The sequence below is a fragment of the Megascapheus bottae genome, chromosome 17 (assembly GCF_031878675.1).
Source record: "Megascapheus bottae isolate mThoBot1 chromosome 17, mThoBot2.hap1, whole genome shotgun sequence".
NCBI classification, from domain to species: domain Eukaryota; kingdom Metazoa; phylum Chordata; class Mammalia; order Rodentia; family Geomyidae; genus Megascapheus; species Megascapheus bottae.
Window position 1 is genome coordinate 20671765 of NC_143525.1, and position 25926 is coordinate 20697690.

The 25926-nt window shown below is 36.2% G+C and overlaps 1 protein-coding gene across 1 annotated transcript in view; it reads right to left on the reverse strand.

Moving 5' to 3' along the window:
- Nucleotides 1-25926, reverse strand: part of Abca6 (ATP binding cassette subfamily A member 6) — a 52535-nt gene that overhangs the window by 23613 nt on the left and 2996 nt on the right. The window contains exons 4-21 of the mRNA XM_090350193.1: nucleotides 25050-25254; nucleotides 23486-23644; nucleotides 21763-21866; nucleotides 20886-21112; nucleotides 15290-15431; nucleotides 14491-14676; nucleotides 9969-10116; nucleotides 7729-7897; nucleotides 7226-7284; nucleotides 6490-6600; nucleotides 5917-6092; nucleotides 5584-5703; nucleotides 4697-4835; nucleotides 4135-4225; nucleotides 3030-3169; nucleotides 2453-2569; nucleotides 691-874; nucleotides 110-273 (exon numbers count right to left, since the gene is read on the reverse strand). Of these exons, the coding sequence (XP_090206319.1) occupies nucleotides 110-273; nucleotides 691-874; nucleotides 2453-2569; nucleotides 3030-3169; nucleotides 4135-4225; nucleotides 4697-4835; nucleotides 5584-5703; nucleotides 5917-6092; nucleotides 6490-6600; nucleotides 7226-7284; nucleotides 7729-7897; nucleotides 9969-10116; nucleotides 14491-14676; nucleotides 15290-15431; nucleotides 20886-21112; nucleotides 21763-21866; nucleotides 23486-23644; nucleotides 25050-25254 (2641 nt within the window). The remainder of the gene's footprint in view (nucleotides 1-109; nucleotides 274-690; nucleotides 875-2452; nucleotides 2570-3029; nucleotides 3170-4134; nucleotides 4226-4696; nucleotides 4836-5583; nucleotides 5704-5916; nucleotides 6093-6489; nucleotides 6601-7225; nucleotides 7285-7728; nucleotides 7898-9968; nucleotides 10117-14490; nucleotides 14677-15289; nucleotides 15432-20885; nucleotides 21113-21762; nucleotides 21867-23485; nucleotides 23645-25049; nucleotides 25255-25926) is intronic.

Below are 25926 nucleotides of genomic sequence, written 5' to 3' on the forward strand. Positions count from 1 at the left end.
CTGCTCATTTGTTTTTTTCTATAAAGGCATATTTTTCTCTGAAAATGTTCTTTTCCTGGCTATGTGGGTTATTTCTTTTTTTAGCATTAAATTTGGTGCTGCCATTCACCTGTGTTATTGATAATTAACAGACTGGTGCGGAGATCCTGAGGAAGTTGTCCAGGAGACAGGAAATACAATTCTTTTTTAAGTTCCAATTCCTTGTTGCTTTGCATAGCATTAACTATCAGTTCCACAATCACAGGGACCAATGAAATTCCAATTATGAATAGCCTATAAAAAAAAGAACATTTACCCTACGAGTCAGTGGCAATTTTCCTTTACTCAGGTAGACTATTCGTTGAGTATCAAATCTAGCGACACCACATGATTCTAATATTATGGAACATGTACTAAAAGATCTTGCTATATAAACATCTAGATATCAAACTAGGAAACTATGTTTGCTAGAGAGCAATCATACAGGTTTACCCATTATCAGGAAAATCACATGCTACATTTATCTTTCCTCTGGGTATTGTATTATACTTTGAAACTTTCTTCTGGTTTAAACCTTTAAAAACATTTTTTTTGGTGGTGTTGGATTTGAAACTCAGGGCTTCATGCTTGCTAGGCAGATGCTCTACCACTTGAGTCAAAAACCTCTTAAAAATTCATTGTCTAATAAACTCCCAGGGCTCTGCTACTTACAAGGCCAAAAGTGACTTCCTCCCATGTTTTAGTTTTAAGAATCGGAGCCAGGCAATTGTGCAGACCTGTGTTCTCCAGAGGTGCAGGTCACTGACAGCCTTCTGCATTTCGAGAAGAGAAGGGCAAGCTGGCTCTGTTTCATTTAGGCTGTCTGAGAATCTCAGCATTTCTGAACGTTCAAAATCTGTAGCATACACATAGTGCTTATTAATACCATCTTAAGGGAGTCCTGGTTATTTTTTCCTTGAAATTATTAAAAGTTGCTTCACTTAGATTTTGTTTTTATAAGTGCCTTCAAAGGAACTACTTAATGAATGTTTTTCAAGATTTACTAAGTTTGTATGCTACCACTGTCTAACCTTTCCGTAGTCCTGTTTTATATGTCCCCTTAAAGATGGTGACATATATTAAATGAATATCTCTTTGTAAAAAATGTACTGGAGTATTTGTGATTACTAGGTAAATGATATAAAAACATATAATAATGCCTAAATTCTCTAAATTCAAGAGAAAATATGTTACATTTGCATATATTAAATACAAGAAGAATTCAGAAAATGGTGGCTCACACTTGTAATCCTAGCTATTCAGCAGGCTGGATGTGAGGATCAAGGTCCAAAGCCAGCCTGGGCACAAAAGAACCTGAAAGTCTTATTCCAATTAACCTCTAGAAAATGGGAAGTGGGGCTTGGCTCAAGGATAGGGTGGTAGCCTTGAGCTGAAGAGCTCAGGGACACCATCCAGGCCCAGGGGTAGGGCTGTAGCCTTGAGCTGAAGAACTCAGAGACATCACCCAGGCTGAAGTTCAAGCCCCATGACTCACAAAAGAAAAGAAAAGAAAGAAAGAAAATGGTAGGCTTTGGCAAGCTCAGATTTTAAAAAGATACTTTCCAATGCATCAATATAAATAAGAGATTTCTAAAAATCTTCATAGGAATATCCAATTATTAATGTCTAAATATTCTCCACTAAGGTATTATTAATGTAATACTGTAGCACATAAAGCTTTAAAAATCCTTGACCTGTATAAGAACCCTGTATGTAGTATTTACAAGTGGAATGATATGGGAGCCTGGTATGCTCATGTAGAAAATGATGATCAGGATAGTATAGAAGGTAATGTTATAGAACTATATCAGTGGATTATCCACACATTGTTTAAAGTGAGTTCAAGCTCCAATCCTTCCCCACATCCCCCCCCCCAAATACCAAAGATATAGCATTTGTATGTGACCCCCCTCCATTCAATAAGCAATCATTACCGAACTAGTTACAATACCTAAATACAAAATAAATGTTATATAAGTAAAAAAAAAGTATTGGGCATAGCAGGGGCTGTAGAAATAATACTTCTTACCACCTCCAAAATACTCAGAAGTATATACTTAGAATCCTCTCCATTTAGACTTTTTTGTGATAAGAACAATTTTTATTTAAAATATATGATTATGTTCAGATCTCATGCCTATGATGAATAATTTTCATAGCCTCAAAGTATCGAGATGCTATGGGGATTGGAGCAGATTGTTAAAATAGGAACTGCATAATTTCCAAGGAGACTGTAGAAGGATCCATGTTTAGTTCTACTGATGGTAATAGTAATAATAATATTGTTTTCAGGAGTAGCCTATTATAAACAGAAAAGCTGAATTTGGAACTAAAAATTAGGAAGTAGAAGGTATTATGCATGAAAGATTAGAAATAATAATTGACCCAGGGTCATTGGGAAATTTATTTCTATGAGTTACGCAAATGGTTTTACCTTTTTGGGTAGTGTGTTTTCCTTCTAGGTTCATAAAGACTTCATTCAGAGTGGACATGGAGATGTCATAACTCACTATATCCTGGCCAGAATATGCATCTAGATCATTGAAGAGGTCTAAGACAACAGACAGGAGTACATATATTGGAAAAAAATCAATAGGTAAATCTAGTAAATTAACATTTACCTGTCAGATTGATGTATAATATTATTCTGCAAGTTACTGTGGAATATCACAATAAGAGAAAAATTTCATCAGCACAGTCTTATTCTGAAATGACTATATCAGTTATTTCCATCTTCTCAGATCTTTTTCTAGGGTTAGAATTATACTAATCTCATATTCACAACAAGACTAGAGGATCATAAAGTTAATGTCCTCAGTTTACCTCATAACTACTTAAGGAAATGAAGTAGGGAGTAAGAACCCTCAAGCCGCTTGTGGAATAATTCTAAGCATGTTTATTTATTACTCTCAAATCCTCATCTCAAGTCCCACTTCTCAGATAACACAAGCTAAAACAATATTCATATCCACTAAATAATTTTCATTCTATTACAGTCCCCTATAGATTACCTGGAAACCTATTTGTCCTTTCCAAAGGCAAAGTGTACACAAGCTTCTCTTTGCTTTCTGTTTTTAATTTGGCCTCAGGGATGTGATGATTAATGAAGGATGTTATTTTTTCTGGATCACATATTTCATTCCTATGCAAACTAATGTATAGAAAAAATGACAAGTAGTTATACTTGCTTTGTGGCTACCTCAAAAGAGGTTTTATTGAATAATTAGCCTTTGGGCACTATCTTACTTGGCTTTACAGAACAACAAAATAAGCAGGTAATAATAATCATCAGTTTAGAAATCATATCTGTATACAGAAGAGCAATAGATCAGAATAACTGCAAATATACAAATATTTATTGTATTTAAGCCAATGTACTGAGGAAACAAAGGAAAATGAGAACATCAGATAGAAGAAACTTCCTGGGAAAAACAATGACCAAACCTGACAGTGTCACTATCTGAAATTATTAGCCAGAAGAAAAATTTGGCCCAACAAGTTTTACTTACCACAAGGTTTTTATTTTATATATATATTTTTCTTTTTGGCTGGGTTTGGGCTCAGGGCCTGACTATTGTCCTTGGGTTTTCTCAAGGCTAGAGCTCTACCACTTGAGCCACAGTACAACTTCTGGCTTTTCTCTATGTATGTGGTACCAAGGAATCAAACCCAGGTCTTTGTGCATGCTAGGCAAGCACTCTACCACCAGGCCAAACTCCAGGCCCCTGGTTTATGGTTTTTTTTTGAACTTTTTTAAACTTACAGTTCTGTGTTTAACATATTTCTCATGACTCCTTGCAAGTAGATTTTTCTCCCTACTGTTATTGCCTTCTTAAAATATTTGCCTTTGAGCTTTTTTATCAGCTGAGTAAAATGAAAAGTGAGGAGGTAGGAGATCTAGTATATGAGGGAGCTACCTAGAAAAGTAGTACAGAAAGTAACTTACTGAAAGCAGATGGTCTTAGTTGATAATGTTGATATTTTTGACCTTCAGTCTTGGTATAGAGTCAAGGAGGCAAGAAAATAGGCAAAGTAGTTGAACAACATCACATTGTCTCACCTTTATGCATACCGGAACATACTAATGTAGACCCAGTCTTTTCCCAAAGTCTTTACCTTAAGTGATATCCAATGCCCCATTTTCTCTTCAAAAAGACAGAAGAACCTGCACATTTCAATTTCCCATGGGACATAATCACTTTTCTATCTGTTTTTAAAAAAGCATGAGATAAAAGATATTAAGAGTCATTTCGTCTCTCTCTCCAAACTTATATAGGTGAATGAATTAAAGTTCAGAATTCCAGGGAAATGCTCTAGGAGAAAAAACTAAATAGACTACACATTTTTAAATAAAAATAAACACACTTTGAGATCATCCAATTCCCTCTATCTCAGTATCCTCCACTACTTCCTAAAGAAAAACATCACAAATTAAATATGGATATTTTTTCACTCTGAGCACTAAAGAATGAATAGATACTTTTCAAAAAATATATGTATTAAATGAGATGTGCACATTTAAATAAATCTAAGGCTGATGTGGTCACAACCTAGCACGTACATGGCAACAAGGAACTCTGCAGTGGAAATATTCCCTAGCTGTGTTACAGTGTTCTCACCTACAAGTAAGCATTACATAGATTTGTCATTGTGGCATTGAGATAAAACCAACCATTACCAGCAAGGATGTCTGCCTCATCTACACACTTGGTAGTGAAGAAGATCACTCGATTTGCTCTACGTTCCTTCAGGAAGCTCCACACCTGCTGCCTTGAAAAGGGATCCAGCCCAACAGTTGGTTCATCTAAGAGCAAAACCTACAGGGGATAAAGATATACAACATATGCCTCTCTTCCATGTTAATTATCTCAATAATTGATCATGGACAATAATCAATGAAAACAAAATATTTCCAATAATTGTGTCTAAGGTACTTATAGCTAAGCAAAAACGTGGTTCCCAGTTGCAATGAAAGGTCTACCATTTGAAACACCAGGAATCTGGTATTTGAAAGTGGTGGTGAGGGCTTAAAGGGAAGGGGTACATTTAAATAAAGAGAAAGGGTGGGAAATGCAGCCAAAGCTTAAATGTAGATCCTAAAAATTAAGAAAAGTAGGGGTAGGGAGTTTGGCCTAGTGGTAGAGTGCTTGCCTAGCATGCACAAAGACTCAGGTTCAAGTCCTTGGTACCACACACATAGAAAATAAGCCAAAAGTGGTGCTGAGGCTCAAGTGGTAGAGCTCTAGCCTTGAGAAAATCCAAGGACAATGCTCAGGCCCTGAGCTCAAGCCCAGGACTGGCAAAATAAATAAATAAATAAATAAATAAATAAATAAATAAATAAATAAATAAATAAGAAAGAAAAGCAAAGTGGGGAAGAGGGCAGGTTGGGAGAGATGGAGGAGAACGTGGAAAGGGGTGACATTGATCAAGATGCATTGTATTCATAAGCAGCTTTATTGAATGCCAACTCTTTGTGCAACTATTTAAAGGTAGTACAAATGTATTTTTCAAGGATGAATTCCCTGAAAATCTGCTCTCCTTTCCAGGCACAAACTTTCTTACCTGAGGATCTCCTAAAATGGCAATCCCAAAGGTTAGCTTTCTTTTCTGTCCTTCACTTAAATTTTCAACACGGTTATCCTGAATATTCTGCATATCCAACTCATGTAAAATTTGTTGTACCTGTACCAAAAAAAATATGTATATATATAAAGCCTAACCTCTGACATGATTCATTTTAACCATGGCAACAATGCAATTTAACTGCGATAAAGTAGGTTCTTCTTTACTAAATTTCATTCATAGCTAGACAGGTATACCAGGGATAAGAATACTATGGTCATGTTTAACTTGATACATGATTGGCAGTTCATTTATTTGAGCGTGCCCACCAACCTCTTGTTCCACTTCCTGTGGATGGATCCCTTTTATTTTAGCAAACAGGCTGAGGTTTTCCTTCACAGTAAGTATGTCAAACTGAACATTATGTTGAGGACAAACACCAGTTATCTTTCTGATTTCCTCCCAGTCTTGCATTTCAGAGGGATTTTTATTATAGATAGTGACTGAGCCTAAGAACAGAATAAAAAAATTAGTGTTGGTGAGATGAACATATATTTTATTAATGTTTGAGTATGTTACAAAAGAAAATACTGCCAAACATTCCCCTAAGAATCTAAAATCATGATTTTATGATTTGCTAGCAGCTATTATTATTTTTTTTAGCACAAATGCATGGTTATAGTGGAACACATTTTCTCTGAACTGTTACACAATAGAATCAAAGTGATTTTCATGAGAACTGAGGAAATTGGAAATATATTAAGAATTATTTATTTCTGGAAAACAAGTTTAGAGAAACAAATGTCTCTCAAGACATCAAGTCAGACTTTTTTTTATGACAGATATATATATTTGAGCTCATTCTTTATCAGGTTGCTTACCTTTAAGAGATTACTTTGTGCTTACCTTCCGTAGGAACAGATAGTCCAGAAAAGATGTTTAGTAGAGAAGATTTGCCAGCTCCACTATGACCCAGAATTGCTGTGATTTGACTTTCATATATGTCAAAGAGCAAACCTGTTTTTGACGTAAGATATTATAAATAGAAGGGCATTTCACAGGATGGGTCCTAAGCGCTGAACAAGACAAGTAGGTTTCATGGTATGTTTATCAAGCATTTCAGTGCTATACATCACATTTTTCCAACTGCCAAAATAGGATGTAAATAATTTAATAATGAAAATGATGCTAATGACAGTGAAATACATTTAACAATTAAAATGATATGGATGCATTGTGGAGTGATTAACAGAAGTCAAAAATTGACCAAAATAAGCACAGACATAAAGACTGATAAAATGACCTTGCAAATTCATCAAGAAATGATGAATTAACAGCTTTTATGTTTGTTATTAAATGTAACACATAATGTTTTCATGGGTCCGAGAGAACTTACCAAATCACTACAAAAATGAAATATATAAATGATTTATTTTACAATCAATTTTATTCTTAAAATTTCATTGGCATAAAGTAATTTACAATAAATGCTTAATCATGACTAAAATCCAAGTAGTAGAGTAAGATTACTTACATTCATCCCCCACCCCGTTTTTTATGTATACTTCCACTTATCACATGTTGGACATTTCTCCTGTTTTAGTAATAAAGTCAGTGACAGAATTAAGTCTTTTTTCTTTACCTTTCAATGCTTCCACTTTTCCAGATTTTCCTTTATATTCCTTCTTAATATTTCTGATTCTGAAATGATAAGGATGCTTATTTACCTACAACAGATATTTTAAAAACAGCACAGATAAAGTGCTTAGTTTGAGTGATATATGCAATTGGCCACTTTATGTGAAACAGTCGATGTCCTAACCAAGCTATACAGAAAACTTCTTCAACTATCAGCATAAGCTACATTACACTGTGAGAAAGGGGTTCAGGAAATGAAAAGGGCAGGTATAAAATAGACCAGGTGGCACAAGAGTTGGAGCAGACACAAGGTACCACAAGTGACATGTTGTACATGGTGGTAATGAAAGGGAATTTCTTTTCAAGTAGCATGTAGGGGAACTTGCTGGTGAGGGAAGTAGAATAGCTCAAAGGGATGTGGGTAAAGATAAATTCTTCCCCTTCAATATGTTGCCCAAGTCTCACTTGGTTTCATTCATGTCTTCCTGTTATTCTTAGTGTGATTACCTGATGGCTTCTTTTCCCTGGAATTCAGGAGCTACAGGTTCAAAGTAATCATCAGAAAGCTGCTCAGGATCTAGGTCTTTCTCTACAACATGATTATTAGTCCTCCAATGTTGCAGACAAGGTGATGAATTCAGGAACACCAGTGGAGAATGATGGCGCTCACTCCCATCTAGTTCATCAAGAGACAATAAACTATCAGATCAATAATATTAGAATGAGAAAATAAAATTCAAAATAATATAGACTGTATTGTTCGTTTGTTGGCAGCTTTGTATTTTCTATCATGCACTATGTCATCTGAGTGATACTTTCAATGAAACTTCTCAATAAAATACTGGACAATCAAACTCAACAACTAATCCCAAAACAAAACAAAACCATACACCACAATCCAAGGGAATCCATTCTCAGGATGCGAAGTTGGTTCAATATATGTAAATCAATAAATACAATATAACCCATCAACAGAAGCACATAAGAATTTCAATAGATGCAGAAAAAGCCTCTGACAAGATCCAACATCCTTTTATGTCAATAGCTTTGGAGAAACTAGGAATACATGAAACATACCTTGACGTAATAAAGGCTGTTTATTACAAACCTACAGCTGACATTATACTCAGTAATGAAAAACTAAAACCATTTTCTCTAAAATCAGGGTCAAGACAAGCATATCCACCTTCTCCACATCTACTTAATACAGTACTGGAATTTCTAGCAAGAATAAAAGAGGCAGAAGATATAAAGGGGATATAAATATAGAAAGAAGAAGTAAAACTATCCTTATTTGAAGTTGACATGATCCTATATTTAAAGGACCCAAAAGATTCCACCCCTAATCTCCAAGAGCTGATGAAAAACTTTGGCAAAGTAGCAGAATATAAAATATGCCAACAATGAGAAGATTGAGACTGAGATAAGGAAACAACTCCAGGCACAATAATGCTCCCCAAATAAAATACCAAGGAATCAATTTAAATAAGGATGTGGAGGATCTCTATCATGAAAACTGTAAATTTTTAAAGAAGGAAGTTGAAGAAGATGTAAAAGTAAACAGAAAGAGCTTCGGTGCACTTGGATTTGCAGAATTAATATAGTGAAAATATTGTTCAAAGCAATTAACAAATTCAGTGTAATGCACATCAAATTCCCAACATAATTCTTCAATGGCATACAGAAAACAATCCAAAAATTCAGATGGAACCATAAAAGGTCTCAAATCTCAAAAGCAATCCTGCACAGAAAAAGTAGTGCTAGATGTACAACATTTCCAAACATTAAACTATACTACAGTGATATAGTAATGAAACTAGCCTGATACTGGCACAAAAACAGGCCTGATGACCAATGGAACAGAATAAAAGATCTAGAAATAAACCCACAGACTGATAACCATTTACTATTCAATAAAGAGTCCAAACATAAGCTAGAAAACAACTTCATCAACAAACGATGCTGGCAAAACTGGATTAAACACATGAACAAAACTGAAGCTGGACCTGTAGTATCAGTCAAAAGACCTCAATAAAAGACCTGAAACCATGAAACTACTACTGGAAGGAGTCAGAGAAACACTAAGACTACTTGGCACAAGGAAGAATTTTCTAATAAAGATCTAGAAGGACAGCAAATCAAAGAAAGAATGGAAAAGTTTGACTATCAAACTAAAGGTCTCTGCATGGAAAGGACACATTAACAAGCTAAAAATCCTACAGAATGGGAGAGAACCTTTGGAGCTATTCATCAGCTAGATGTCTAATATCTAGAATATACAGAGAGCTTCAGAAGCTAAATCCTCACAACCCAATTAGTAAATGAACAAAAGAGCTAAATACAGACTTCTCAGAAGTAAAAACAGCCAATTGATTAATGTGAAAATCTCAACATCTCTAACCATAAAGGAAAAACAACGTGAGAATCCATCTCATGCCAATTAGAATGGCCATAAACAAGGAAACAAATAATAATAGATTCTGGTACAGATATGGTCCAAAAAGAACCCTTATACAATGTTGATGGGAATGTATGCTAGTAAAACCTCTCTAGAAAGCAGTATGGAAGTTCCTCAAAAAATTATACATAGTAAACCCTATGATGTCCACTCTTGGGCATTTATCTCTAAGATTGCAAACTAGGTAGAAATAAATTCACTTGGTCTGAGATAAGGAATATTTATTCTTTACATATAATATAATAAATATAATAATGAAGAAGGTAGAAAAACATTTACTTTTACTTACAGGGTAAGATTTTGTCAAAGTATAATGCCAATACCAGGTAAACAAGACCATCAAAAGCCAGAATTGAAAATGTTGCTAATATTACATAGGACTCTCCTGAAGGGTCAGGAAAAATGATACCATTCACATTGTAATCCTGGTGAATAATCTAAAATTTAAACAAAAATAATTTCTTAATTTTAATTTGTAAATAAAGGGTTTAGCAGGACAGCAATAGTAATTAGGCTACTAACCAGCTTATTAGTTGTCAGTCTAATATAGACAAGTAAATAAACCTATTAAAATAGTTCTATTTTATGTTGACAATGGAAAATGAGTAGGAAATGTTGAGTTTTACAATGTTCTAAGTCTAGAAATTTAAATTCAAGTGTTTTCATAAAGTCATTGCAACTAGTGAGTACTTATTAGCTATAACAATGATGTGCAAAGGAAAGAAAACATAGTCATTGTAGAAGCATTTAATTAAAATGGAATAATATCTACTTTGTTCTGGAGACTTTTATACTATCCTACTTAATCTCCAGCAAAACCCTCTATTGTAAGTCTGGTTACATTTATCTGATTTGTTCATAGTATAAAATTAAGGTATACTAAAGTTAAGTGACTTAACTAGAGAAAGAAAAATCACATAGTGAGGAGAGGCAAAGCTGTGGTCAGAACTTAAAAAAACCTAGCACCTAAGTTAGGTTACAGTGGCTCACAGCTGTAACCTAGCTACTTGGGATTAAAATTTGAACATTACTGTTCAGAGCCAAATCAGGCAGGAAAGTCCATAAGTTTCTTACCTCCAGTTAACCACCAAAATAGTTAAAGTGAAACTGTGACTCTAATGTAGAGCACTAGCTTTGAGCACAAAAGCTCAAGGACAGGACCCAGGGCCCTGAGGACAAGCTCCATAACTGGCACAGAAAAAAAGGAAAAAAAGTACAAAGTAAAAAGTCCATTAAGCACCTGAAAAATATTCAATTTCATCAATAATCAGAAAGGTAGAAATTACCAGAATCCATTTTATCCATTAGAATGGATAAAATTTGAATAATAAGCAATATCATATGTGGATGAAGATTTAGAAAAACTAGAATACTGAAAAGGAATGTAAAGCAAAACTGATGAAACCATTTGTAGAAATATTTGATGAGAGCTACAGTGATTAGTTTACTACACTAGGCCCCAGTGCTCAACTCCTGTGGTACATTAGGAAACAGCTATAAGGCTATTTGAAGCAGTTTCATTAAAAGTGTCAAAAGACAAGTGCCAGTGGCTCACATCTGTAATCCTAGATAGTCAGGAGGCTGAGATCTGAGGATCTGCCGGGGCCTACCGGCAGCAAATTGGGGTTCCTGAAATAGGGGGCAGGGACTGGAAAAAATAGAAGAGAGACAAACACATCGGGTCCGGGAGGTCTGCAGCCCAGGTAAAAAGTGCCGCCTCGTTTATTCAACTCCAGGCTCATCTCCCTCCTTGAGACCCAGGGAACTTCCAGGTGTTACATTCATATGGTAAATCTCAGGTCATTTAAACAGAATAAGGCCAGAAAACAATAAGACAATAAAGCCACTGTCTGATGCAAATCAAGGTACAGTTTGATTCCACTCTGGCTCCCAACAAGGATCAAGGTTCAAAGCAGCCGGGGCACTAAAAACCTAAATAAAGACCATGAGACTCTTATCTCCAATTAACCACTAAAAAACAGAAGTGGTGCTATGGCTCAAAGTGGTAGAGCACTATCCTTGAGCTAAAGAGCTCAGGGACAGTGCCCAGGCCCCAAAACAGAAAAAAACAAAAAAAAAAAAAACCCCAAAACAACAACAAAACCAAACCAAAAGAAACCAAAACAAAAAACCCTGGAAACTTGTTATTTATCAGTAAGAAAACTGATAGTATATTTATATAGTATAATAACTGTGTAATACGTTATTGTAATTTTACACCAAACTTAGAATGACACTTAAAAACAAATTGTTGAATGAAAACAGCCAAATGTTTTTAAATAAAGTTTGAATTTTCGTATTACTTATATAAAATGAAAAATAGGAAACTAAAAAAAAACCCTACTATTTGGAATCACAAATTTAGCTGAAGATGAAAAGCAAGGGTGAGATTGTCATATGCACTTGCCTTTTGAAGGATACGGAATGAAAGTTGCTTTGTCAGTGCAGTATTTTACTTCTTGATTAAGTTCATGGGCTTTGACTTGCTTTGTAAATTATTTGTTAAACTATATATTTACCCATTAACAGCTTTTCATATTTCAGTCATAGTTTATCAGATAAAATGTCTTAAAGAAGTTTAAACAACAATTTTAAGAACTAGCAGTATGCTTTACTGTCTAAAGTGAAAATACTAAAATATGTGTATGCAGAAAAATACCTCGAGAAGAAAATACATCTCAGACGTACAAATAATATGTAACATTTTATGTACATTTTCTAAGAAGATAACTTTTTCTACAATGTACTAATATTTTAAAAAATTTTATTTCATTTGTTTGTAAGGGAAATGTCAGAAGGGTTACAGATGTTTGCTCCCACTTTCCCTCCTCCCGTCTCTCCTCCCACCCAAGCTGTAAAATTCATTTCCAATATAGTATCTTGTGAGTATCTCTGTTGCATTGCTTCACCCTTTGTCTTTGTCTCACTATTTTGTTTTTCTCCTGCCCTTCCCCAAATCAGATAAATGTATATATAAGACATGGGGCACCAAAATCAAACAGTGAAACTAGAAGATAAACCAAAGGAAAGGAAAAAAAATGAAAGAAAAAAAAAAACTTCACACAGTACATTTAAAACAAAAACAAAAACATAAAGGTTGGGAGTTTAGCCTACTGGTAAAGTGCTTGCCTAGCATGCATGAAGAGTGGGGTTTGATTCCTTGGTACTACACACATAGCAAAAAGCCAGAAATGGTGCTATGGCTCACGTGGAGAGCTCTAGCCTTGAGAAAGCCCAAGTATGGTGGCCAGGTCATGAGTTCAAGGCCCAGGACTGGCAAAAAAAAAAAAGCATAAAAAATACACACAAACTCTTGTCTGCATATGTTGGAGTTCATTTCAATTACCTTCATTTTATATGGCCATATGTACATAGGTAATGAGCTATTGTGATTCTCTGCTAGAACTGTCCTAGACATATACCAATTATCACAAATGACAGAAACCATGGAGTCTATGGTTCTTTGGGTCTGGCTTACTTTGCTTAAAATGATTTTTCCCCAAGCCTTTCCATTTCCTCATGAATGGGGCAATGTCATTCTTTCTGATGGAAATATAGAATTTCATCGTTTATATGTACACCGAATTTTCTTGATCTATTCATCTACTCAGGGCATCTGTGTTGGTACCATATCTTAGCTACAGTAAATAATGCTGCAATGAACATAGTTGTGTTGGTAGCTTTTTTATGGCCTTGTTTGTGATTTTTTTTTGGGTAAATGCCCGGGAGTAGGATTGCTAGATCACAGGGGAGCTCTATGTTTAATCTTTTGAGGAACCTCCATACTGCTTTCCAGAGTGGTTGAACCAGTTTACATTCCCACCAATAGGGTAGTAGTGTTCCCTTTTGGCTACAGCCCCGCCAGCATCAGTTATTATTTGTTTTCTTGATAATAGCCATTCTAACTGGGGTGATGTAGAATCTCAATGAAGTTTTGATTTTCCTTTCTTTTATAACCAGAGGTGTTGAACATTGCTTCATGTATCTATTGGCTATTCTTCTCCAGAGAAGTCTTTTTAATTCTTGAGCTCACTTATTATAAATGGGTGGTTGTTCCTTTGAGGATTTGTTTCTTGAGGGTTTAATTTTTGAGCTCTAGGTATATTTTTAATATGAGGCCCTTGTCTGTTGCATGGCTCCCAATCTGTGAGCTTTCTATCTTGCTAGCAATGTCTTTTGCTGTGCAGAAGCTCTTACCTTTTTTATCTGACTTTTTTTCTCATGTTTTATTGTTGGGGTGATATATAGAGGGATTACAGTTACATGAATCACGTAGTGGGTACATTACTTCTTGAATATTGATACCCCTTCCCATGTTTTTCTCCCACTTTCCCTCGCCCACCCCTTCCCAATCATCTTGTTTTTCCCTTTCCCATCCCTATTTCAAGTAAGCAAATTAACATATATACAATATGCCAGGTACCAAAGTCAGATAGAGTAACATGAGATAGCTCTTATCTTTTTTTTTTTTTTATCGGTCATGGGGCTTGAACTCTCAGCCGGGGTACTGTCCCTAAGAAGTCTTCAACTCAAGGCCACTGCCTTACTCCTGGGCCTGGACATTGTCCCTGAGGTTTTCAGCTCAAGGCTAGTGATCTACCCCTTGAGCCACAGCCCCACTTCTCATTTTCTAGTGCTTAATTGGGTTGGCTTTGAACCCTGATCCTCAGATCTCAGCCTCCTGAGTGGGTAGGATTACAGGTGTGAGCCACCACATCCAGCAGCTTTTACATTTTATAGCAGAAAATAATTGCTTAAAGCAAATTGTCTTGGTGAGACTACAAAGTGTCATGAGTGAATTAAGTTTTTACCTGACTCATTCCAGAAGTAAAGGCAAAAGGGCTACAAATACTCAAAATCCACTCCAGAGATGAAGGAAGTTGTTTGTAATATGCAGTGAATCCCACACCTCCCCAAAATACAGTAATAAGAAGCATCATCAAATTGGTAAGTGCAGCTTTCTGTAACAAAACACTTATCAGGAATGCTAAGGCTATCTGAAAGAGAGAAGACATTTAAGTTGTTATATATGTTGAATTCATTGGGAATCTATGGAAGCATGATAAAATGAAGCTGTATCTCACAATGGATGTTTAAACATGAGAAAGTGATAGAAGCATTAATATATGATGATTCTGTCCTGCCCTTAACACCCCCCTCCTTATAAAGGAGGATTCTTAAAAAAAATGCTAGGAAAGAGATGTTGCTAGGAAAGAGGTGGGGGAAATATGGAAAATATACGAGAGTAGGGTTCAAATGCAAAGTTTGAAAAATTGAAGGAAGCTAAATTAATGTATGAAGGGTGTTTATAACCTCTACTGAAAACACCCAAAAAAGTAGAGAAAATTAAAGCCATGTTCAGAGATGGACAAAAGCAGAAGGAGAAGAGGTAGTCTGCAGAACATTTTACTGACAGAATAGGATACACTAGCAAAAGCACATACATACTCTTTTCTGTCTTTCTCGAACACTTCCACTCACAAACATACACACACACACACACACACACACTAGACATGAAGAGATTTACTAGCATATTGTTGCATTAGTATTTGCTACACATAGTTAACATCTAGCGTAGAGAAAATAGTGGCAAATGTGTGAACTTACCAAAGATAGGCCATATAAGAAAAAAAGTGTAAATATGACGATGAAGCCAGTCATAACTATAAGTTGGGTGATTTTCATGACAATTGTAATGAATATGGAAATGATGAAGACAAAGCCAGCATAAATTAAACCCCAGGAGAGCCTACAGAAACAAAAACGTTTTCATTCTTTAACGTTGCTAAAATTATTTTAGATACACAAAACACCTAAAGAATATCATTATCCAGCCGGGAGTTTGGCCTAGTGGTAGAGTGCTTGAAGATCTGGGTTTGATTCCTCTGTAACCACATACATAGAAAAAAGCCAGAAGTGGGACTGAGGCTCAAATGGTAGAACCCTAGCCTTGAGAAAACCCAAGGACAGTGCTCAGGCCCTGAGCTCAAGCCCAGGACTGGCAAAAAAATGATCATTATCCATATGCCTTAATGATTATGGTGTTGATGAAACAGCAGAAGTCTACTCTGTACCCACTTCCTGATTACAATTCCCTACTTTTCTCCCATTAATGTAACTACTTTTCTTACACATTTTGACTGCCTTTGAACACATAGATATGGTTAAGTTCTAAATGTACAGGCACCCTCCAATGGGAAAGGACATCAGAACCAATTAAGTGATATAAACAGCATCTTGGCCTTGCTGGAACCTATGGGTTAGGTATTAGCTCTGTATACAGTAGTATGTATTATTCTGTAACTTGCCTTTATCAATCAACTTTCATAATACTATGCAATGATATAAAATATTTCACTATCTGGGTATATTCTAGGGTTCTCTTGTTAATGGACATTTAGGTCTTTTCAAAAGTTTAGTTATAATGTTGATCAAGAGAATTTCTGTAGTTTGTGTTTTGGGGGGTGGAATATGCACAAGGGTGTCAGAGCCAAAAATGATGAATTAAATCTCATGTTGTCAGTTTAATCAGAAATTATGAAATTATAGAACTGGAAGGTTTGTTCCTTCAAGTCAATCAAGTAGTTACCAGTGGAGAGCTGATAATTTCACTATTCTTGACTATGTCTAGAGACAATATCTCTGTGCTTAGTGGCAGAAGAAAATTAAGTTTTATAATCGCATTGAATTTTTCCTGCTCCTATTCATGCTTTCTTCACTTAAACTGATCATCGGTATGCATGTATACATACACATTTTGGTACACCTTTATAGCTTTACAGTGTCTTGCTTCATATGTGCTAGCATTTATTAAACACATTATACTCAACCTAGCAAAAGTATAAGATACACAAATCCAGGCTTCTCATTTCATGATTCAGGAAGCTGTAATCCCTGGTATAGTTCATGGGCTTATCCAAGGTCACAAAATGATTGCTTAATAAGGATAAAGCTATAGACTTGTGATATATGTATGTATGTATGTATGTATGTATGTATGTATGTATCTATCTATCTATCTATCTATCTATCTATCTATCTATCTATCTATCTATCTATCTCTTCACCCTTCTGCTTAACTCTATTATTACATAAGGGTTCAATGGCTGAAGAATACAATAAGTGTAACACTAGAAAGACACATCAATACAAATAGCAGTAGAACATGTTTGTATTACAGCTACTGCTGATTTGACTTAAAAAAAAAAAGCTCATGTCATGATGACTCAGCCTGCACAAGAGACATCGGCAGCTTTAAATAGCATAACATATTCTGCACAACTCACTTCCTGAGTACAGAGGGGAACTACATTAGGCAGGAATCGAAAAATCCATACTGAAGAAAAATTACGAGAAGAAAGTATTTCATAGAAAAAGGAACCAGGGTATCTCATATTGTTACACTATCTTACCTTGTTATTTGATATATTGTATATATGTTTATTTGAAATAGGATAGGGAAGGGGGGAAAACAAGATGAGGGGTGGGGGGTGGGGGAGGGAAATAGGGACCAAAACATGAGAAAGGGTATCAATGTTTGTGAAATAATGCACCTTCTATTAATTACAATAAAAATATACGTAAATAAAAAAAGAAAAGAAAAAGCAACCAGAGGCTGGGAGTTTGGCCTAGTGGTAGAATGCTTGCCTAGCATGCACAAAGACCCAGGTTTGATTCCTTGGTACCACATACATAGAAAAAAAGCCAGAAGTGGTGCTGAGGCTCAAGTGGTAGAGCTCTAGCCTTGAGAAAAGTCTAAGGACAGAGCTCAGGCCCTGAGTTCAAGCCCCATGACTGGCAAAAAGAAACCAAAAAATAAATAAATAAAGAAAGAAAGAAAAAAAAAATCGGGCTGGGAGTTTGGCCTAGTGGTTAAAGTGCTTGCCTAGCATGCACGAAGACCCGGGTTCGATTCCTTGGTACCACATATATAGAAAAAGCCTGAAGTGGTGCTGAGGCTCAAGTGGTAGAGCTCTAGCCTTGAGAAAATCCAAGGACAGTGCTCAGGCCCTGAGCTCAAGCCCAGGACTGGCAAAAAAAAAAAAAAAGAAAGAAAGAAAGAAAAAAAAGACAGAAAAAAAAAGGAACCAGTCCCCAAGGTGGAGCTGGAAAAGAGATGTTACGGCAGTAAACTTATTTAGGGGAGGGGATAAATCCAACCAACTGTCAGTCAGCTGCCAGTTGCTGAGATACTTGGGAGGTTGAAATGCAGAGGACAGTGGTACCAGGCCAACCCAGACACAAAAGATCCCATCTCAAAGATCCCATTTCAACCAATAGCTGGATAGAGTGGTGGATGTCTGTCATGGCAGCTATGCAGGAGACTGAAATCAGGAAGTCATGATTTTAGGTTCTTCCAGACAACAGTTGCCAAGATACCAAGCATGTGGTGACCCATGCCTGTCAGCCCAGCCACAGTGGTGAATAGAAGAATTGTAATTCAAGCTAGCCTAGGGGAAAATCAAGACTCTGACTCAAAAATAACCAGAGAAAAAGGGCTGAAGTCACAGTTGAAGCAGAAACCTTTGTCTAGCAGGCATGGGGCCATGAGTTCAAACTCCAGTACTATAAATGAAAAAAACAAAACAAAACAAAGCAAAAATAAAACTAACCAATCCTTTCACGATAAAAACAAAACAATTTAGGCATCATATCAAAGAATACTTGTTACAATTCACATTTACATTAGCTCCTTCCCCCTCTCTCTCTCTTTTTTTTTTTTTTGTCATTCATGGGGCATGAACTTTGGGCCTGGCCACTGTCCCTGGACTCTTCAGCTCAAGGCTACCTAACTGTCCCTTGAGCCACAGTGCCACTTCCAGATTTCTTGTGGTTAATTGGAGATAAGAATCTCACAGACTTTAGTGCCCTGGCTGGCTTTGAACTGTGATCTTCAAATCTCAACCTCCTAAGTTGCTAGGATTACAGTTGTGAGCTATTAATTCTTTTTGAAAAACAAAAAAGTCCTACAATGTATCACAAATAGACTCTGGTAACTTTTGTGACTTCCCCCTTCTCTTATGAACTCACATATAAATTCGGTATGCTAAGTTTTAGGGTACATGCATGCAAAGAATCACCCTGAAAATAAATGTACATCCAAAGGTATGAAACCTTTCTCATTTTAGCATGAGATTGACTGGTGCAGCCCTGGTCTCTGGTAGGCAGTCTGTGAGTAGTGGGCCTTACACATCTTGCCCTGGGGGTGGAGATCACTTCTCTCCTAATGGATTTCATGAGGACTTCTAAGTCTATTCCTTTGTATTTACAAACAATCCAATGCAAAAAGTTCTTCTTCCTCTTTTCTTTTGATAGTTTCCTCTTTTCTGTATTTCACAAATGATGCAGAATATTAGTCTTAAATTATCGGGTAGTAAAATATATTTTTCAGAAAAGCAAAGATTTCCTCAATCATATTCTATCTCAGGGAACCAATGGTTGGCAAAAGGTTGCTGAATAAATAATTATTCTCCATTCCAAATGCTTTCATGGTCACAGATGGATTTTTGTTGGTTTGATTTGGGGTATTTCTGTGTAGTGCGGACTGGCCATTTTTCTGCCTCTGCCACCCTCCTGCTGAGATTCTAGGAATATACTACCCAGCCAAGTATTTTCTTTCTCTATTTTTTTTTTTTGTGTGTGTGTGTCAGTTGTGGGGCTTGAACTCTAGGCCTGGACACTGTCCCTGAGCTCTTCAGCTCAAGAATACCACTCTACCCCTTGAGCCACTTCCGGTTTTCTGGTGGTTAATTGGAGATAAGAGTCTCACAGACTGTTGTGCCTGGGCTGGCTTGGAATCTCGATCCTTAGATCTCAGCCTCTTGAGTACCTAGGATTACAAGCATGAGCCACTGTGCCCAGCTTCAAACAAGTATTTTCTTGATATGAGGAATAAGTATATAGAGAAGTTTCACCCACAATTCATTGTCAGTAAAGGTCATTTTTAGGAGTAAAATAGGCAGATTATTTTCCATTTTCATGGGTAATATAAACTTTAAGATTCTTGTGAAATTCTGTTTGGTTTCTTAGGAATTTGGAGTTTATATTATTGACTTTTCTGTCTAATAATATCTCCTAGGTCTTTGTTTCTGTGCAACTATTTTCATGTATTATGATGAAAGGACATTAAATAAATAGATGCACACATACATTTACAATGTGTTTGTATAACTATGTATATATTCATTTTTAAGTTCTTTAAATTTGTAGAATGAGGTGAGATATAAATATCAATAAATTAAGCAGATACTCTTATTAAACCTTTCCTATATGCCACCTGTTGTGTTACATGTCCTGTATATTCTATAAGCTGTCTCACTTGACTTCAACCTGTGATATTCTGTTGTTCCAAAGGAAAGAAATGCCTGATGGCTAAATACCTGAACAGAATGTGGCCCTTCAAGAGCTATTCTTTCAGCCGGGTGCAGTGGCTCACACCTGTAATCCGAGCTATACCAGGAGGCTGAGATCTGAGGATCTCGGTTCAAAGCCAGCCTGGGCACTAAAGAAGGGGTGGCTCTTATCTCCAATTAATCACTAGAAAACAGGAAGTGGGGCTGTGGCTTCAGGGGGAGCGCAGTAGCCTTGAGCTGAAGAGCTCAGGGCCAATGCCCAGGCCCAGAGTTCAAGCCCCATGACAGGCCAAAAAAAAAAAAGAATTATTCTTTCTTCAATATGGGGAGAGTTTCAGAAATCATCAGGTAAGTGTGGCCCAGCACTGGAGTGGCTCTCAGGGCTGAGTTAAGGTCCCAGCTCTCAAACCATTGTTTACGGATACTAGGAGACTCTTATTTCCTTCTTCTTTCACTTTTCCTGTCTACAGTATAGACTCCAGAGCCGCTATTTCAAGGTTAGCATAGAAAAAAGTCATACAAAAATTGCTCAGGGACAAGCAGTGTGGTCTAGTGGTAGAGTACTTGCCTAGCATGCACAAAACCCTGGGTTCAATTCCTTGGTACCACATACACAGAAAAGGCCAGAAGTGGTATTGTGGCTCCAGGGTAGAGTGCTAGACTTGAGAAATCCCCAGGACAGTGTCTGGGCCCTGAGTTCAAGACCCAGGACTGCCAAAAAAAAAGAGCTCAGTAAATGATAATCACTATTTTCCATAGCAAAAAATTAAAGACCAAATTGAAAAGTGAGAAGAAACATGTCAAGTTTAAACCATGATAATCCGAATGAATCACTTGAATGAGTCACTTACCAGAATGCTGAATCGTATAGTCCCATGATTTTCATCACATTCTTGTATTTTTTTCTCTCTCTTGTAACGTTTAATGATAGAAAATACATAATTGGTGAGAAGTAAAGCAAACAGAAGAAAATAAAGAGTTCGTTTTTAAGATAGTCTTTGGAAATAAAAGACAATGTCTTCATATTTATAGCTGTAGCAGACATCAGCTCCTCTGTCACAGAGTGGTTTGTTGCCATCTAAGGATTGAAGACAACAGAAACCCTTATTTTTAGGATCCAAATGGTAACATGAGACAGTGCTGTAGAATGTACTGGTCTTAATAGTTTACTGTCATTGTGGAGGATGTTACCATTAGGGAATACTGGATGTATTGTTTATATAGCTTTGTATGAAGAATTCTAAGTTAAAAATACAAAAGTAATCAAGGTATTTCTTATCTAAATACCTGGTTCATCATATAAACATAGGGGAGCCCCAGGGTCTATTATTTGAATATGTTCACTCTAAAATTCATATTGGAACTCCACCCCTATTATAGTGATTTTAGAAGCATGGCTTTTTGGGAAGTGACTGAATCATGTGGATATAACTCATGTGGATTGCTGCCTTAGAAAAGCTGGAGGGAACTAGCAAAGACTCTCTGTACCCTTGCATCCTTCAGCCAGGTCAAGGCATCTGGGTGATGCTATCTGTTAGGAATGGACCTTCACCAGGCTCCAGTACGGTGAGTAATAAATAACTTGTTTTGCTTTTTATAAATTACTCAGACTTATGTATTTCCTTATAGCAGAATTAATGGACTAAGGCAAAAACTTTTTTAGCCAAAGTCTTGATATTTCTGGAATTAACACAATTAAGCACTGGAACTTTCCAACTGAGCACTTACTTCTATAATGGCAGCATTAACGAGAGCTTGTAAGGTCACAAAACCTTTTTCCCAATATATGGATGACATACATGAAAAATCATCATTCATTTCCCAGCAATGAGCTATACAGAAAGAAAACAAAACCCACAATTTTGACATGAGAGAAGTTGTAGAATAAGCAATGAAAATCGAACATAAAGCAATCTAGAAGAGACTCTACCCATTGGAACTTTTAATAACATGGACAAAAGAAACAAAATGTTCTAAATAAGGTAAAGTTTTACTCCTATATTAGATATCTGTGGCAAATTCTTCTACTGGAGATCACAAGGTTCTACCGGTCTATAACAATTTTTTTCATAAAAGCCATAAAAGGATTAAAAAGTCTTGGAAAATGAAAATAAGAGTGAATACTACTGCTCCAGCAATAGGGGATGCAAGGTTATGTCTCAAACTGTCAAGCACATTTCACCCTTTATTTTATTTTATTTATTTTTTGTCAGTCTTGGGGTTGGACTCAAGGCCTGAGCACTGTCCTTGGTCTTTTTCTCAAGTTTAGAACTCTACCACTTCAGCCTTGGCACCATTTCTGGCTTTTTTCTATGTATGTGGTACTGAGGAGTGGAACCCAGCTCTTCATGCATGCTAGGCAAGCACTCTACCACTAGGCCAAACTCCTGGCCCCTTCACCCTTCTTTTTAAATGTAAAGATGAACATGGTTCCCGCATTCTCTTCACCCAAATCTCTTTCCAGAAGCAATTACATCATAGAGTTTTTTTTTTACTGCTACTATAAGTAAAATATAGAAACCAGCTTGAAATTCAGTATTTAGCTTCTCATTTTTCTTTTTATTACATTGTTAGCTGTGTCTGTTTCTTCCATCTTTTTGGTCATGACTAGAATTATCACTGAAAACAGGTTCTGTGTTTTCTGTGTTTATTACCACAATCAGTGAAGCATATGTGGTAGACACATACTAAATGAACAGAAAGAACTGATCCTGTTATTCACATTATGTCTATTTGCTAAAATTATCTAATCCATGGGCCTGTCTTGTCAGCTCAGTAGAGTTTCATTGCAATGTCCTAGAAATCTTTGCATCCCCTACACAATATCATTAATGCTCCGTTAATCTCAGAAAACTATTCACATGTTTACATTGTTGGCTACCCAATGGCTTAAGTTTGCATGATATCACAAGACAGAGCTCTTATGTGACTTCAGTTACATTTTCCCATTAGATCCCATTTATTTTGTGCTTATCATCCAAATCTACTAACCAGATATTCTTTCTCATCTCAGTACCTTAACATTTGTCTTTCTTCCAACAAATAGTATCTCAACTTTCTCACACTTTCTATTTTTCTTGTCTTAGTTTAAACATCACTTCCCTAATCTGACAGTTTATTAGGAATCCCTAGTAAGTCCCTAAGAGTACCTTCTCCTCTGCTTGTCATGAATTGTTCAATAACTCTGTCCTACTAATTGGAATCACCTAACACTGGAATCCATCAGATTTGATCACTCCTGTGTTCTTAAAACATACACCTTAAAGTTCAATAAATATATTCTACAATGTTTTCAGAATTAACCTCTCAGAGGGAATATTCTTGATCTAAGATCAACAATAAATTCTATCCTGTCTGTTTTTTCATATATCACAATAAATATTTGCTTCCCATTCCCTTATCCTTTAAGTTTAAAATAACTACCAAAATGTTGTTGCATATGAAAATTCACCTGATAAACTTTCTTCAAATACTGGAAGTGTATATTCACTAGAACTTTTTATAATGTAAGAGGAAATGTCATTAAAAATGATTCCCAAAGAATATGGATAATGCTTCTTAAGTATATCATCCATATAGGTATTATTTGGTGCCCTGATGATACTTGCACCTGTACATCACAAGACAAAAGCAGACATAGAAAACCGTTAATACAGCTACACCAAAACAAAACATGCCATTTGACTATGTCATAATATATTGTCATTAGATAGAAACTAAACATTGCTTTCCATCCAAATGAAATTTGAACTGAAAGGTAAGAAGATAATTTTGATACTGTAGATTCTACAATCAAGAGACATGTGTATGAGAATTAGATATTATTTTTCAATGATGGCAGGTATCAAGGCAAGATGCAGATATGTAGAAATGCTAACTTGATGTAAGCAAGCATAAAAGAATATGGAAATGATTGTGGTAGTTATTATATAGCTGGGGATTCCAGATTTCATATTTACTGAGGCCAAGACTATTTCTGTGATCTTCATTTTATGAAGGGACCAGGTAACAAATCAACACTATTTCTAATAGAAATTTCAGTAGTGTGAAATTGGGTATAAAAGAGTAAATTGACAATACTCAGTTTTCCCTTGAATGAAATATACACTGTGTTCTTGATTATATGATGATCTAATTTAAAATGAAGATGTATAGTATTGTATGATGTGCAGAAAGGGACAGTTTTCAAATTATTCATCCTTACTTCACAATTATGAGATTATTGTTTAATAACATGGTCTAATCTTTTTTTTTTAATCTTTGCTGGTACTGGGGCTTGAACTCAGTGCCTAGTCATTGTCCCTCAGTTCTTTTCTCAAGACTAGTGCTCTAGCACTTGGGCCAGGTCCACTGCTCCATTTCTGCCATTTTTTGGTAGCTAATTGGAGGTTAGAATCTCACTGGCTTTCTAGCAGCAGCTTACTGAGCTTCTGTGATTACAAAGGTGAGCTAAGCTACTAGCCTAATCTTTTTTTTTTTTTTTGCCAGTTCTGGGCTTTAGCTCAGGGCCTGAGCACTGTCTTTGGACTTTCTCAAGGCTAGAGCTCTACCACTTGAGCCTCAGCACCACTTCCGGCTTTTTTCTATATGTGGTACCTAGGAATCGAACCCGGGTCTTCATGCATGCTAGGCAAGCACTTTAACCACTAGGCCAAACTCCCGGCCCCTGGCCTAATCTTTTATTTAGATATTATTCATCGCATTTGCATGTTAGGAACATGCATATTCACCAATGGCTATATATTTCTTAGTCACTGTTCTGTCAATCTGAAATTAATATGTTGTTTTGCTATATTCCAGTAGAATAATGGGCCTCTCATACAAAAGCTCCATCAAGCTGAAAATATTTAAAAAGCTCATTGTTGTGACAAGGTAAAAAACTAACAAATTTTTATTTTATCTTGATACTTAAACTTGTTAACAGAATGTATCATTGTAGTTTCAAACTGATATGTGAAATGTATAAAAATATATGCACAATGAAAGTAATTTTTTCTTACCCTGAATGCACTTACCTTTCATAAAAGGAGAAAGTGTTATTCTATTCATTATCTTCTGGGTTATATTAGAGATTGGCATATATACAACCGTCAAAGAAGAGCTATTAAATTGATCTAACGTTCCCAGGTTCTGAGGTGGCTTTTCAGAAAAATGAATGTATCTTGTGAACAATGAAACCACACCCAAATACAATCCTAGAACTATGGGGATGCTCCATTCCTATGACACATTAAAAATAAGAATGAGTTTCCATCACTTTGCAATCATATCAGTCAATATCAAAGAACTGTAGCAGATGAATTCTTAGGAGATACACTTATCACATTTGGATGCTAGTACTAAATTTTACACTAGCTCAGGACCTACTTTAGAAGCCATTGAGAACCTAAGGAGATGCAGAATAGGGTGACAACCTCTACATTCCCAGACAGCTCATTCTAGAGGTTGTAAGACATGGAATATTCCACATGGGGCCCAGGGTGGCAAATTAGAGTACTTTTTGTCAGTTGTCATAACCTTGTATTATCCACCAAGAGCAAGAGGAGTTACTGGGAAATATTCTCCAATGTATCACCAATACTAACCTTTTTCCTTGATATAATGTTAGACTACACTCACAGTTTTCCTACATTGAGTAGGGCCAAATGATTGAGTCCAGCAGGATGGAAGCAGAAGTGATAGATGCTACTTCTGGGCTTGGTTTTTAAACCCTCTCAAAAACTTCTATGTATTCTCTGCATCAGTTCTTCTTTTCCCTGATTTTCTGACTTGATGCAGAAGATTCAGTGGTGGTTACCAAAGCCTCAGGTGGAAGCAAAGCCCTGACACAAAGACACCTAGATCCTTGAAAAACTGGAGAAGATTCTTCCTCAAATTCAACAGACTTCTCTT